Raw genomic sequence first — 16202 nt, 5'->3', positions numbered from 1 at the left:
TTCGTCAACAAGACAACTGAACACAAAATGCTGTTTTGAAATGAAACATTTATTATTACAGGAGAAAAAAGAAATCCAAACATACATGGTGCTGTGTAAAAAACTGATTCCGAGGGATTCGGGTCAGGACTAGGCCACTCCAAGTTCTTTATTTTGTTTTTATTCAGACATTCAGAGGTGGACTTGCTGGTGTGTTTTGGGTTATTGTCCTCCTGCAGAATTCAGATTTCTTCAGCTTGAGTTCACCAACAGATGGCCGGACATTAACCTTCTGGATTTCTTGGTAGACAGCAGAATTCATGGTTCCATTTATCAGCAAGTCCTCCAGGACCTGAAGCAGCAAAACAGCCATCAAAAAACAAAAACAACCATCAAACTACCACCACCATATTTTACTGCTAAGTGTTCTTTTTCGGAAATGTGGGCGGTACCCTTACACCAAATGTAATGGAACACACACCTTCCAAAAAGTTCCACTTTTGTCTTGTCAGACATCAGACTATTTTTTCAAAAGGTCCAAAATTGAGTTTCTCTCTAAATGTGGATACCATCTTCATCCTGGAGGTCTTCCGTGGCCTTATGAAGCATCATGCTGAAGAACATCGTGAAGAGAGCTGGTGTGCGGACACAGCCTTGCTTCACCCCATTGGTGATTGGGAAAGGCTGTTTCTGACCTGGCCATACTGATCTTCAAGTAAAACTGCATGACCATGCTGAGGAACTTTGGGGGACAGCCAAGATTTTCCAGGATCTGCCTTTAGCCTTTTCTGCTTTCATTATCAAAAGATCTTGTCAGGTCTATGAAGGTGACATATAGACCCTTGTTTTGTTTACGCCATTTTTCTTGGAGCTGCCAGAGCACGAAAACCATGTCGCGCTATCGTGCGATAGCTTTCACTCTTCCCAGCGAAGAGGTTTTGAAGATTGGAGTCCAGTGTTGCTTCTCTGAGCTTCCAAATTTCTAGCTTTGCCACACTTCATGTGGTTTATGACTTTTATGACCTCGAGGAGACTTGTGCTTGTGTCCAGATCCCTCTCACCGAGTGATCTGCGGGATCGCAGATTTGTTGACGAAGCAGTCTGCAACTGAAGAGGGTCTGGAAGTGTTCTGCCCAGCGGTTCAGGATGGACACCTTGTCTGTGAGGAGCGTCTGTACTATGCTTGGGGATAACCTCTTGGTGGTGTGAGGAGCCATAAACTGCCTTTGTTCCTTTGTGGAGAAACCCAAGACTTCTTCAGAGGACTTCAGGTTGCCGGTTTTCAAGAGGGCCCAATGTGTTCCAGAACAGGCATCTGAAAGGGAGGCTCACTCTTTCAGATTCGAGTGAAGGTTGGTAGTCAGCACTGACTTCAGGCCACTGACCAGGATCTTCCTCCTTTGGGGAACTCCTTGGGCTTGAAGTGAAGGTTAGGCAAGACGGGGGTCTGGTGTGCGAAACATCTCGTTGGCACACCAGCACATAGCTGGTGGAAGTGCCGATGTTTGGATCAAAGATGCATTCACATTGTGTTTCAAACTAATTGTTGGTTAGTATGTCAGAGTGGTTAGCATGTTGGTCACACAGTCTAGGAGATCGGGAAGACCTAGGTTTGATTCTCCGCTCGGGCATCTCTGTGTGGAGTTTGCATGTTCTCCCTGTGCCTGCGTGGTTTTTCACCAGGTACTCCGGTTTCCTCCACATTCCAAAAATCTGCATGTTAGGTTAGGCGACTCTAAATTGTCCGTTAGTGTGAATGGTTGTTAGCCGATATGTGCCCTACAACGCAGAAAGTTACCATACTCGCCTCTGTTGGTCTGGCTGCTCAAGTTTTGGACCCTTGGACGCTCCAAACTTTGGCTTTTGGGTCAACCATTGTCAGTGCTTAGCCGGCGCTAGCTAGGTAGCTACAGTAGCTGGCACATCTCGCCAGATCTATTTGAAATGATCAAATGATATTACATATTATTAAGTCAGTAGTCCGTAACTGTAGGTTACTGTAGAAAAAACACCAATTTACATCATGCGCATGATTGATTAGCATGGTTAGCTGGTTATCTTTAATAATAAAACGACAGACTTTTTGCCGTGCCGTGGGAGTTTGCCGTGTGACGCCGCTTCGTGTTCGTGATGAGGTCGGTCATATCAAACGTCCCGGGTCTGTGCCACCATGGGAAATTTGTGCATGACAAGTTCTGCACTCCACTGCAACAAGGCTGATATCGTTCCTGCTCCTTGCTTTGTTAGCATGCTAGCAAGCACTGTTGGACAAGTTAGAGAGACGCAGTGGTGCGGAGTCTGGAATCGGGTCTTTGTATCGGAGTGCCATTATTGGAGAATCAAAGCAGGCTAATATATACTGATATTTTTATTTATTTTTTGCTGATATCGGCTTAAAATTGGTATCGTATCGGGACATCCCTGGCTGGAATAGCGCTAAGTAGCAAAATGATTAGCAGGTGCTTTTTACATTTTTAAAACACATACACTAGTAGCGAAAGCTCAGTGACGATACTTCAAATGCAGCTACCGCGATCTTGTGCAGTTAAGTAACATCGGGAGGTTGCCTACAGCCACAGGCCGTAAATGCAAATATCACAATAATCTCTGCATGTTGAGTTTCCTGGGGGTTCGAGAATCTAGCCTTGGCATGTTTTAGAATGACGACTAAGGTATTGCGTGGCACAAAGACCGTGGCGGTCTGCATGAGCCCACCTCCAATCCCCTCACAGGTGCGAGGCTGCCCTCCACTGCATGCCATGCACGGCACAATGTTATTGACATGGTCTCTCTTTCTCTCTCTCTCTCTCTGCTTGTGTTGTTCTGTCTCGTCACCCCCCCCCCCCCCCCATATCATCTCTCTTTGCAGTCGATGTGAACGCTTGCTTTGCAATGAGTCTGTCGAGTGCCTGGCCATGCCACTGAGAATAACCTACTACTACCTCACCTTCCCCACCAACATCCCCGTCTTCACCAACATCTTCCGCATGGGCCCCTCCCACACCGTGCCGGGCGACGACATCAACATCGCCATCACCTCGGGCAACGAGGACGGCTTCTTCAAGGCGGAGCGGGTCGCCACCGGCGGCATCATGTCGGTGGCGAGGCTTATCGACGGCCCGCGGGACTTTGAGCTGGCCGTGGAGCTGAGGCTGCGGCGCTACGGCACGCTCAGCACGTACTTGGCCAAAGTGATGGTGTTCGTCGTTCAGGACGAGCCACGGGTGGTTTACAACCCCCACCTGGAATGAGGAACAACACTCGTTTCCAGTTGCTAATCATGTGATATCTTTAGTGCAGGCTATGATGGCGTAAACACTCTCTGCTACGGAGTACTATTTCCACACTTCACAAATACAGTACTACAGTGCGGGAAAATATACCGTCGTTTCACATGGACACGAGGACAATAACTTTGTCGTGAATAATATAGTCATAATGAAAGTAATGAAGTTATTATACAATGAAGAAGTTGTCATTTAAGTAGAAATAAAGTCTTAAAATCAGGAGGATAATCCATCCATTCAGGGTCTCAGGGTACGCTGGAGCCTAGCCCAGCTGACTTCGGGCAAGAGGAGGGGTATGCCCCCTGGACTGGTTGCCAGTCAATCACAGACAGAAATGAATTACACTATGAAAAAAAAGTGGTAATATTATGCAAATAACACAAGGTCTTTTCTCTGTGACAAGAATATCAGAAAAAGTCTAAATTTGACAAGAAAGCAAACAACAAACGGAAAAAAAGGAATAACAGCAATTTGTCTATAGAATAAATCCCCACATATTCCTGGTTTTATTTTCTTGGCCTTATATTGTAAATCATTATTTTTTTAACTTGCATAGAAAGTGGTTTAATGCTGTATCTGCTGTGCAAAAATATATATATAGGTCTTGAAAAGTAACCCCTAGAACAGGGGTCTCAAACTCAATTTACCTGGAGGCCACTGGAGCTAGGGTCTGGGCAAGGCTGGGCCGCATCAGGTTTTCAAAAAAACCCCCAAAAAACGCATTTATTAAAAACAGAAACATATACAAACTTTTTCAGTGCTTTGGTTCCGATTTTCTACAATAAAAGCTCTGATAAAACATTCCACTGTTCTCAAATATCTTAATTTTTATTTTTCTACACAAAATAAGATGAAAAATAAATTAACAAACCAATAATAAAGAAAATCAATCAATCAGTAATAAATAAATAAATATAATAATAATAATACAAAGTTTTTTTCAGATTAAAATGAACAAAGCATTATTAGAGCCCCGTGGACATGACAAAACACGACGATAGTCACATTTATACTCTTTTTATTTACAACATATTGCGCAACTGCAGGGTCTTGAGACACATGCTAACTCGCAAACTAGAGAGCTAGCGACCTAAAAGGTAGCCTTCAAGTTATTTCCTTTAAACTTAAATAGCCAAAAACTTACCACTTCCACACTTTCATATCAAGGCGGGGGCCTCAAACTAGTGTCCTGCGGGCCACATTTGGCCCGCGGGCCGCGTGTTTGAGACCCCTGACCTAGAATAAAGTGGTTTATTATGACAATAAAGTAAGTATGGAATCTTGCAAATTTAATAGAAACATGGCATAGCGTTATGCAAATAAAGTCCCGATATGAAAAAAAATCTGAATTTTAGGAAGAAAAGTACATAATTGTACTGAATTGTTTACACATTTTTCCTCAGTCTTAACAGAAATACATAAAATAATGAAGGAATGATATCACAAGTAAAAAAAAAACCTTTGTTCCATTTAAGGTGAATCAATTAGCAATTTTCCTGAATTGCAATGAAAATAATGGCGTTGAAGCTGTCATAAAGGCATCATTTCACAGGAATAACATCAATATGAAAAGGGCTTCATTTTACCCCCCGCCCCCCCATATAATCTAACATTCCAGAGCTTTGCCATATACATCAATATATCAATTATAAAGAACTGCACTGATCACATGACATAATCTGCATATGTCGACTCATGCACCGTAAGATAACACATCATTGACAGTCCATCACATGGTTGATATCTTTTTAGAAAGAAATAGATCCACTTGACTGTATCTAGTAGGAACCTGGGCCTCCAAATAGCCGCTAGGTGGCGCAATAGGTCAGGGTAATTCCTCAGAGTGGGAGGTCTGTCAAGTAGCCTCCAACATGTGATGATGTGATGTACTTGGTGTAGTGGATGAGTGGTTTTCTAATAAAATAGAAATAAGGCAAGTAAGATGGACTCCTTCTTTATGACCTAGGGTGAAATTTAAATTATTAAAAAAAAGACAAAAACTGAAGACATACAAAAGTAAATGCACTTTTACTGTGTTTTACGCACACTAGGTTGATACTAGGGGTGTTCCTAAAGTTTAAGGCTAGACAGGCCGTCCAAATGCTATATAGCAGGGGTCTCAAACTCAATTTACTTGGGGGCCACTGGATCTAGGGTCTGGGAGAGGCTGGGCCACATCAGGTTTTCAAAAAACAAACAAACAAAAAAACGCATTTATTAAAAACAAAAAAATGAATAAACTTTGCTTTGGTTCCGATTTTCTACAAGAAAAGCTCTGATAAAACATTCCACTGTTCTCAAATATCTTACTTTTTATTTTTCTACACAAAATAAGATGAAAAATAAATCAAAAAATCAAGAATAAAGAAAATCAATCAATCAGTAATAAATAAATAAATATAATAATAATAATAAAACAGCAAATAATAAAAACTTAAGAAACCACATAGTTGGTGGGTAGACAAATTATTTTTTTCAGATTAAAATGAACAAAGCATTATTAGAGCCCTGTAGACATGACAAAACACGACTATAGTCTTTTTATTTACAACATATTGCGCAACTGCAGGGTCTTGAGACACATGCTAACTCGCAAACTCGAGAGCTAGCGACCTAAACGGTAGCCTTCAAGTTATTTCCTTTAAACTTAAATAGCCAAAAACTTACCACTTCCACACGGATAGGGAGGATGACTATTAACAGTTATTTAACCTTTAACATGAACATTAATCAAACGTAATAATTTTTTCTGGGTACATGATACCATACAGCATCCATATCAAACCTGCGCGGGCCGCACTAACATTAAACTTTCATATCAAGGCGGGGGCCTCAAACTCGTGGCCCGCAGGCCGCGTGTTTGAGACCCCTGCTATACAGGATAGAGATATATAAATGGCTTATAATAACTGTCAGTTCAGTAAGGATGCCCCCCGCTTCCGAATAGGAACAGAGGATATCCTTAAAATAAGATCCTAGCGGTGTGCAGGGATTTTTTTTTTCTTCCGCTTTGACTTTTTGAGTTATAAGACTATGGGATCTGGACAATTTGTGGTCCGGCAGCATCACCGCACTCCGAATGAATGATGCCCATGCCGTGTTTGTGTTGGGCCGTTATCAACGTGCCAACTATAAATAATAATTACCAAAAATAATAAAAAGGTTTGACCAGAGGATCCGCGTCCAAGAAAGTCTTGTTTTTCTTTTCTGGTCTGTAAGTACCAAAGGGGGGGTGGGGGTGTTATGGATTTTCCACGTGGGGCTCAAGACACCCTCCTCCAAAAGCCAGTTCACATGCAGACAAATGGTTGTAAAAGACGCCGTAATTAACACTCTAGCTTGGCTTTGACTGTGCGTAAAAGGGCGGCTTCATCCCGGGCCATTATCTTCTCATCAATTCACCTCAGCAGAGCTTCCACCACGTCCTCCAAGGAGCCCTCGCTTGGGTCTCAGTGCAGCTCGGGCCGTGCTAGTGTAAACCAGGAGAACATTTTGTGGGTTTGGCTCGGGGCGTTGCAAGACTTGGATCCAGCCACTAATTGCTAATCATAAGCCCCTACCGGCTTGTTGGATTACGTACGTCCAGTTCTTTCTGTATCGGCACGAAGCAGGCCTGTAGGCCACGGGTCACCTGGGAAGGTCACCCTCACATCCACAGACTGGAATTAGCACTTTAGCTGCACCTAAACATGGCAACCCATAGCGACAGATGTTATTTCATACAGTTATTCATTCATTCATTTTCTACCGCTTTTCCGCACATATGGGTGGGAAGAAGGCTTTTTTATTTTTTATTTTTATTTTTATTTTTATTTTTATTTTTATTTTTATTTTTATTTTTATTTTTATTTTTATTTTTATTTTTATTTTTATTTTTATTTTTATTTTTATTTTTATTTTTATTTTTATTTTTATTTTTATTTTTATTTTTATTTTTATTTTTATTTTTATTTTTATTTTTATTTTTATTGTGGTAATTGTTTTAATTCTGTAAAGCACTTTGTGTTGCATGTCTTTGCAGGAAAAGTGCAAATAAAGTTGATTTGATTTGATATATACAAACAACCATTCACACTCACATTCATACCTATGGACAATTTGGAGTCGCCAATTAACCTAGCATGTTTTTGGAATGTGGGAGGAAACCGGAGTACCCGGAGAAAAGCCATGCATGCACGGGGAGAACATGCAAACTCCACACAGAGATGGGCGAGGGTGGAATTGAACCCTTGTCTCCTAGCTGTGAGGTCTGCGCGCTAACCACTTGACCGCCGTGTTGCCCTCCAGTTATTGTGTTCTTTAATAAAAAGTATTAAATGCGCTTCAATCAATAATTTGTAGTCTGTATGAAATAAACAAAACTTTAAATAATAAAATGGGAGCTGCCTTTTGGAGAGATGTCGGGTGGGGGGGGGGGGGTTGTCTATCACAATTTGGGAGGCTTTTCGAAACACTCCCATGGCTCATAAATTCTCCACACGAGATTAAGGGATGAAAAGCCGGGATGCCCCTAGAATCCACATATTTTCCCAGGTTATGGATCATTCCTTGCGACTGTCATCATTTGTCTCCTGCTGGAGCTGAAGGTTGTCCTTCCTACATGAGCTTTGCTTATTTTTCTTCCAAATCCGCTAGACTTTGAATGTTGCATCAAGTAAGCCTGCTGGAATTCTGTCAGAATGCGTAAAGATGCCCTTAAGGACCACCAAAGTCAAACAAAATTCATTTTTCCCTGCTAAAAATGACATTTAGTTGTTATATTTTGGTGCTTATTATAAGTTAATTGTTGTTAATAATACAATATTATGTTCCACATTGTTTGTTTTCTCCTCAAGATCAGCAAGGCTTGAGCGCTCCGACCCGATCCGATGCATCAAATCCTGCCAGCCCAACGACGTGGCCTGCATCCTGGATGATACTCACTCTGTGTCCCACACCTTCATCTCCCTGCCAACCTTCAGAGAATTCACCAGGGCGGAGGGTATGCTCTTTAACCTGATACTACTTCTCTTTGGAGTATTGCTCTTGAAGTATTACGAGTCCACTATGTGTCATTCAAACCTTTCCATGGGAATCGCTGACATCCACAATGGCAGCCTGCATTCGGCCAGCATGAAGAGTTTGAGGTCTTTCGAACCTTCTTGGGACTTTTCCTTAACAGGCCTCGCTTTTTACTTCAATTCCTTGAAAAAAAAAGAAGTGATGAGTTCTTTTTTTTTTCCCCAACAGAAATTGTTTTCCTGAGAACCACGGTGCCGGCTTACGGCGCCTACCGTCTGGGCAGTTACGACGTCAAGTTCAACATCCTGGATGGCAACGTGGAGAACGCGTTCGACATCATCAAGCGAGTGGAGAACGGGATGTATGTGGGTCAGTGACGCTCTCTGATTACGTACTTTCATAAACAAAAAAATCCTGCAAAGTAGGATCCCTTAAGGGACTATTTAGAGCAGGGGTCTCAAACATGCGGCCCGTGGGCCAAATGTGGCCCGCAGGACACTACTTTGAGGCCCCCGCCTTGATATGAAAGTTTAATGTTAGTGCGGCCCGCGCAAGTTTGATATGGATGCTGGATGGTATCATGTACCCAGAAAAATTATTACGTTTAATTAATGTTCATGTTAAAGGTTAAATAACTGTTAATAGTTATTCTCCCTATCCGTGTGGAAGTGGTAAGTTTTTGGCTATTTAAGTTTAAAGGAAACAACTTGAAGGCTATAGACTATAGTCGTGTTTTGTCATGTCTACGGGGCTCTAATAATGCTTTGTTCATTTTAATCTGAAAAAAATAATTTGTCTACCCACCAACTATATGTGGCTTCTTAAGTTTTTATTATTTGCCATTTTATTAATATTATTATTATATTTATTTATTACTGATTGATTGATTTTCTTCATTCTTGATTTGTTTATTTATTTTTCATCTTATTTTGTGTAGAAAAATAAAAATTAAGATATTTGAGAACAGTGGAATGTTTTATCAGAGCTTTTCTTGTAAAAATTTGGAACAAAAGCAAAGTTTTTCTTTTTTTTTTTTAATAAATGCGTTTTTTTTGGGGAGGGGGAAACCTGATGCGGCCCAGTCTCACCCAGACCCTAGCTCCAGTGGCCCCCAGGGAAATTGAGTTTGAGACCCCTGATTTAGAGCATTAAAAAACCTGTTTTACATATTATTAGAGTCTCTATACATGAACTAACACCCCTATAGTCACCTTTACACTGCAATTACCCAATATAGTTTCAATAATAAGAACGAATAAGTCATTTAGGAAAGAAATAAGTTCTAATCTTAGGAGAGCTGAGTGAGGTTGCGGACAGGAAGTGACGCTCGGGGGTTCAGAGTTCAGTTTTAGCTTGCTTGTTTGTTACGGCTGCAACACTGTCCTGTGTTAGAGACTATTGTGCCTGTCGTGAGATAAGTGAAACCTGTTCTAAAAAGCCGTTGTTCCAGCACTCAAGTCTGGTGCTTGTGTGTCTCAACAAGCATTACAGTAACATTACTGACATCTAGTGACCAGTGTAGAATACTATATCATCACAAGGTATGTGAATATTTATCTTTTTTTGGCATTTTCATGGTTAAGTGATCCGAAATACAAACATAAGGCATCCAAAAGACATGTTGTGATACTCTGGTCACTAGGTGTCAGTAATGTTACATTAATGGAAGCAACACTAGGAATTACTGTCTGGAGGGCTGCAATAATGCATTTAGAAGGTGATTTTCTATGCCAAAGTACAAAAATCCATCCCTTTTTTATGTTGCTTGTCCTCCCCAGGGTCATGGGGGTAAAAAAAATCTTCCTTATAAATAAATTCATTCATAACAATCCAGCCTGGAACCAATGAACCATGATAAATGAGATGACTGTACCATGGTATTTCCAGAAGTTAAAAATGACCCCCCAACCCCTTTACCATGTTGTTGAATTTTTCTGTATGCAACCCCCCCGTGGCTTCACCCGACAACCCTGTAGATTTAAATTTAGTTGGGGGCCACTGAAGCTCGGGTCTGGGTGAGACTGGTTTTCCAACCCCCCCCCCCCAAAAAACGCATTTATTAAAAACAAATAAATGTAACAAACTTTGCTTTGGTTCCAATTTTCTACAAGAAAATCTCTGATAAAACATTCCACTGTTCTCAAATATCTTAATTTTTATTTTTCTACACAAAATAAGATGAAAAATAAATAAACAAATCAAGAATAAAGAAAATCAATCAATCAGTAATAAATAAATATAATAATAATAATAAAACGGCAAATAATAAAAACTTAAGAAACCACATATAGTTGGTGGGTAGACAAATTATTTTTTTCAGATTAAAATGAACAAAGCATTATTAGAGCCCTGTAGACATGACAAAACACGACTATAGTCACATTTATATATAGACACATTTTTACATTATTATTTATATATTATTTCACATATTGCGCAACTGCAGGGTCTTGAGACACATGCTAACTCGCAAACTAAAGAGCTAGCGACCTAAACGGTGGCCTTCAAGTTATTTCCTTTAAACTCAAATAGCCAAAAACCTACCACTTCCACACGGATAGGGAGGATAACTATTAACAGTTATTTAACCTTTAACATGAACATTAATCAAACGTAATATTTTTTTCTGGGTACATGATACCATACAGCATCCATATCAAACTTACGCGGGCTGCACTAACATTAAACTTTCATATCAAGGCGGGGGCCTGAAACTAGTGTCCTGTGGACCACATTTGGCCCGCGAGCCGCGTGTTTGAGACCCCTGCTGTAGATCCTTCCACATGAATTCACAAAACAAATGTTTTACTTTGCAAATCAAACTCTCATGTGAGAATTGGGCCAGGACAAAAGCAAGGCGGATGTTTGAGTGCATGTGACACAGGTCATTACGGTCGTGCCACCGCGCCGGCACGACCGTAGCTGTCATCATGGAGCCTTTGGAGCGGTTGTCCTCGCAGCGGCTCCGTCTCGCCAAATATTTGGCACCGGCTTTCACTGCTTTGCGGTCCAAGGGAGCAACGTTTTATTCAATTCATGGCTCCATTCTTCCCCTCCGATGTGGATTCTATGTATGATGTTCATTTAAGATTGCCAAACAGCTCACTGCTCCTTTTTTATTATTTTGAATTTTTACAATGCTCATTGTTGTTGGGGTGGAGGCCATCATCAGCTCTTGGTTGAGTATCTGCTGAAGTGAAGCCAAGGATGACATATTGCTGGGCACTTTGTTTTGCTTGTGTGCTGAGATGCAGGATGGGTAGATGGATGGATGGATGGATAGATGGAAGAACGGGCTTTCAGCATGCACATCTGTCTTGAGAGAATGTGACTGGTTAAGGCTCTGTTGTGGCCGCAGACAACTATGCATGTCTCTTGTACACTTGTGCAGAAGCAGATGTGCGCTTAGTCACTCAAGCGAAGACGACCGAGCTGTTTTATGAGGCGACTTAAAGCAGGACCGTTTGTTCCGGGGCGCCCCCTACAGCTGAGAAGTGCAATTATTGCCGTGAATAAAAAGCAACAGCAACAGTAAATGAGGATTTGTTGACATGTTGAGTCTTGAACCAGTCATGATGTGCTATATATATCACTATATTGACACTTACTATGGTACCCATTATGGCATTGGATGCTCATATCACCTTGTACTTCGGTACGAGGTGCATTATTAAAAGAAACAACAAAAAAAACCTTAAACTGTATTATAGAAAGCAGGAAGTGAACAAATGTAACAGTTACTGATTGTAAAAGTACCAGATGGAGGGGTATGATTTAATAAGCTTTGCTTCTTCCTACTCCTTTTGGACATGTGGAACTGGGAACTGATTATGGGATGCACTCAATTGGAATCTGATGCATGTTCAAATGAAATAAAACCATTACCATTACCATTAGGTTAAGTTAGGTAGCGTAATTATATAATGTTTTCTGCGTACGTATTAACGGTCCAACACTTGTATTGCAAAAAATACAATAAATGAATTAGAACCAACACCTCTATAACTAACATTAGCATTCGCTACGCTGCTAACCTGCTGCTAGCATTCAGCGAGCTGACGTCACACACATCAATTCCCAGGCCCTGCTTCTTAAAGGCGCAGGTACTGTACTAGCCTTGGTATAGCGTCCTCTGGACACCTTATATTTGTATTTTCATTCATTTAGCTAGTTTTATGCTTCAGAAAATGCTAAATTTAGGCCAAGAAAATGTACAATTTGCTTGCATATGCATATTTCAACTAAAAATTGTCATAGTGAACCACAAAACATTCATTCATTCATTCATTTTCTACCGCTTTTACCTCACAAGGGTGTTGGACACCCTGGATTCGTGGCCAGCCAATCACAGGGCACATATAGACAAACAACCATTCACACTCACATTCATACCTATGGACAATTTGGAGTGGCTAATTAACCTAGCATGTTTTTGGAATGTGGGAGGAAACCGGAGTACCCGGAGAAAACCCACGCATGCACGGGGAGAACATGCAAACTCCACACAGAGATGGCCGAGGGTGGAATTGAACCCTGGTCTCCTAGCTGTGAGGTCTGCGCTAACCGCTCGACTGCTGAACCACAAAACAGTGATCAAATATTTGTTAATCGACATTAACTCATTCAATATGTCACACACTCCAACGTGACAGTAAATGATAGCAGAAATGTTAGCAACACCAGCATGAGTACACAAGCTAAAGTGCTAACATTACATTTTAACACCAACATCATGCTAGGTAAAACTATTCGGTGAAACAATACAAAACGATCAGGCTTATAACTCCTACATCAACTTCAAAATGGACAATATTATGCATTTTCCCCTTTTCTGACCTATAAATGTAATTAGAATGTTGTATTCTTGTGTTAAACGATACCAAAGTTTCATATCATTAAGTTTTCGCATTTTGAAGTGAGCCCTGAAAAAAGTTTGGGATGGCTCAAAACACTCGGTTTGAAAAGGCATGGTAAAACCGTTCCTTTGTGATGTCACAGAGGGATGGATTTCCTTATATGGTTCACAGTTGGGAAGCACTTTGGCCGTCTGACCAGTGGGCATGCCTGGAGGCGGGCTGTGGGTGGAATAAATTAAAACAAACTGTTATGTCAGAAAGCACAAATCTAAGGAAATACAGCTAGAAAAGTTTTCTGTGCGGGTTATTGTGTGTAGCTGCTCTATAGGAGTCCGCAACTCAATAGAAAGGGTAAAAAAATGAGCATAATGGTTCCCCTTTAAGACTATAAGAATGAGTTTTTTCTCTTCTTGTCTTCTTGTTATAACAGCTAAAGTGCTAACGTGACCGCTAATTTTGACCGCGTTATAATGCTTAGTTGGTTTATTCATAAAAAAATGATGAAACTGTCTGAAGGATATTTTATTATGAAGAAAATCAAAATTACTCCCACCTCTGTACCTGACTGATGCCTAGTGGGCAGAATATTACTTCAAGATGTGTCCTAAATTTTATTTTTAAAATGGTGGCAACGGGCGGCACGGCGGTCGAGTGGTTAGCGCGCAGGCCTCACAGCTAGGAGACCAGGGTTCAATTCCACCCTCGGCCATCTCTGTGTGGAGTTTGCATGTTCTCCCCCGTGCATGCGTGGGTTTTCTCCGGGTACTCCGGTTTCCTCCCACATTCCAAAAACATGCTAGGTTAATTAGCCACTCCAAATTGTCCATAGGTATGAATGTGAGTGTGAATGGTTGTTTGTCTATATGTGCCCTGTGATTGGCTGGCCACCAGTCCAGGGTGTAGAAAAGCGGTAGAAAATGAATGAATGAATGAAAATGGTGGCACTTCCTGTGTATACGCTTCTGTCTCTTAACACCAAATATGATGTTAGTCGCCCCCATTGTCTTTACTGTATGAGTTCATCCTCGTTCATGTAGCCAAGGCCGTTCGGTTTTAAGAGGGAAAGAGCAAATAAGTGCAGAAGAAGTAATCCCGGGTCACTTAGCTTCATGTGGCTTTGGACGTATTGTTCCGTTTCCCCCAGGCGAGGAGGCCTCAGTGTCTCGTCGAACTTTAGAGCACTTAAAGCGGCGACCACATGAAAGGCTTGTCTGTGCCGAGCCCCCCCCCCCCCCCCCCCCCCCGTCTCCCCAGGCCCGCCGGATGCTGATTGGATGCAGCTCTTGCATGTTGACACCAGTTGGCCATCATGAACAACAACAAAAAAAAAACAAATGGAGGTTACTTTGATTTGAGTCAGCTGGTGCTTTAAAAGGCAGATTCTGCCGTTGCGTAAGAGAGTCACTGACGTGTCGCTTAAGGAAGCTGGCTTTCCAGTACCTCCTGCGTCTCGCCGGGAAGATCTCAGACACGGAGGCTCCAGCTCATGAACAAGTGCATGAAATCAAACTCACTTTGTTCGTTATTTTTGGCCCCCTTTTTTGTTTTTAAAAAAGGACAAAAGAGGCAATTAGGATTCATCGCGAACATAAAACGGGGGCGCCATTTGCTGACTTTTGTCTTTTCCATTCATCCTGCACGCACGCATTAGACGCCGTTGCTACTTTCCTAGTTCCTCGTCATCCATCACTGCGTTGGGATGACGACCCTGACATCTGTACAAACACAAAAAGCCCTTCAGCGTTTAGAAACACTTCCCGACACCCATGACGACCACGGCTTGGAGTCTATGGCTCAGAATCCCCGCCAGGTAAACACAAGCCTGATCCACCTAGGATAGGTCACCAGTATCCGAAACCTGGAACTCATTTTTCTGGCTCATTTGCATATTCTAAAAACTTCTTCAAAAACTTCCTAATCTTTGTGCAAGGCAGAAGTGAATTTAATTGTAAATGTTTCCAATTATGGGCGGCACGGTGGTCGAGTGGTTAGCGCGCAAACGTCACAGCTAGGAGACCAGGGTTCGATTCCACCCTCGGCCATCTCTGTGTGGAGTTTGCATGTTCTCCCCGTGCATGCGTGGGTTTTCTCCGGGTACTCCGGTTTCCACCCACATTCCAAAAACATGCTAGGTTTGGTTCTAAAATACATTTTAGAAGCAAAAAGTCCTAGTTTAGTTATTCCAAAAGCTGTAAATATGAGAAACAAACAATAACAAAATACTGTTTTAATTTTTTGAAAAGTGGGTCAGAGGATCGCCTGAAAGTACTATTTTATTCTAGTACAATTCTAATATTTTTCTTGCAAAGTAATGAAGTAGTATTAGTATCATGAAGTCGAAAAATTTAACACTAAATGTATTTTAAATATTATTTTGTTATAAGAAGATTAAGTAAAAGAATTAATATAAAAACAATTTAAAAATACAATAAAAATAAATTGAAATTAAGCAATAATAGTTATAATTCCACCAAAATAATAGAAAAAGTAATATATTGTATTACATGAAAAATATTATACATAAATGTATTTCCACAAAGTAGGACTGATTATTAATGAATAGAATATTTTTAGTTAGCGCATGTCTAAAATGAGTTTTACCATCATTAGAGCCCTGTAGCTATGAAATAACACCCCTATAGTCACTTTGTACTCATATGACGATGATAAGAGCAAAAATATGGCATAATTAACAATAATAATCTCTCATTAGCAGTAGGAAAGTTATTGTAATATCTTGAATGTAATGTGGGTCAATTGCTTAAACCACATTGTGCAACTCTTCTCATTTGGTGTGGAAGTGGTAAGTTTTTGGCTCCTTACTTTGTCCTTCTTCCCACTTAGTTTAAAAACCTTTACATAAGTAATAAATTGGATGATAACTATTTGGCTAGCTAGCTTGCTATGCTTAAAGCAGTGGCCATCTTTTCCCTGCAGTGATAACGTAGCCTGCGCATTAGCAATGCGGCGTAAACAAAGAATAATAAGAGTGTAAAGGCGTCTATAGGAGTGTTATGTCATGTCAGTATAGCTCTAATAATGGTATAAAAAAATATTTAGAAAGTCATAAACAGGTTTT

At 40.9% G+C, this 16202-nt stretch overlaps 1 protein-coding gene across 4 annotated transcripts in view; it reads left to right on the top strand.

Moving 5' to 3' along the window:
- The window catches only part of fbln1 (fibulin 1), a 45958-nt gene that overhangs the window by 16168 nt on the left and 13588 nt on the right, over positions 1–16202 (top strand). For 3 of the 4 annotated variants that reach the window (XM_058075376.1, XM_058075374.1, XM_058075375.1), the window contains 2 exons: positions 8102–8247; positions 8496–8636. In XM_058075376.1, the coding sequence (XP_057931359.1) occupies positions 8102–8247; positions 8496–8636 (287 nt within the window). Of the gene's footprint in view, positions 1–2848; positions 5327–8101; positions 8248–8495; positions 8637–16202 lie in introns of those variants that run through there. The other variant, XM_058075377.1, reaches the window with a different exon arrangement.

The sequence above is a fragment of the Doryrhamphus excisus genome, chromosome 6 (assembly GCF_030265055.1).
Source record: "Doryrhamphus excisus isolate RoL2022-K1 chromosome 6, RoL_Dexc_1.0, whole genome shotgun sequence".
NCBI classification, from domain to species: domain Eukaryota; kingdom Metazoa; phylum Chordata; class Actinopteri; order Syngnathiformes; family Syngnathidae; genus Doryrhamphus; species Doryrhamphus excisus.
This window is presented reverse-complemented; position numbering and strand designations above follow the sequence as displayed.